At 34.6% G+C, this 309-nt stretch overlaps 1 protein-coding gene across 1 annotated transcript in view; it reads right to left on the reverse strand.

Annotated features, from left to right (window-relative positions):
• Nucleotides 1-270: 270 nt before the first annotated feature.
• The window catches only part of pnp4a (purine nucleoside phosphorylase 4a), a gene marked incomplete at both ends in the record, with an annotated part of 6,225 nt that continues 6,186 nt past the window's right edge, over nucleotides 271-309 (reverse strand). Inside the window, one exon of the mRNA XM_079218489.1 lies at nucleotides 271-309. This exon is cut by the window's right edge and continues 111 nt beyond it. Within this exon, the coding sequence (XP_079074615.1) occupies nucleotides 271-309 (39 nt within the window).

Genomic DNA, 309 nt, shown 5'->3' on the forward strand with positions numbered 1-309 from the left:
ACATTGATCGTCAACATAAAATATCATACATCAATACTTAATACACTTAATACACTCAAATGTACCCTGATCGAGAAATATTAGTTTTATATAAATAAAGTGTTTATTACAGCAAAAGGACAAAGTAACATGAAGGGTGATACAATACGAAAAAGGCACTAGAAAATGTTGTAAATACAACAATCAAATATACATACACAGCGTGTGCGTGTGTGTGTGTGTGTGTGTGTGTGTGTGTGTGTGTGTGTGTGTGTGTGTGTGTGTGCGTGTTCAGACAGCATTATTGGTGGAGTTGTTATTGATATCCAT

The sequence above is a fragment of the Taurulus bubalis genome (genome assembly GCF_910589615.1).
Source record: "Taurulus bubalis genome assembly, chromosome: 5".
NCBI classification, from domain to species: Eukaryota; Metazoa; Chordata; class Actinopteri; order Perciformes; family Cottidae; genus Taurulus; species Taurulus bubalis.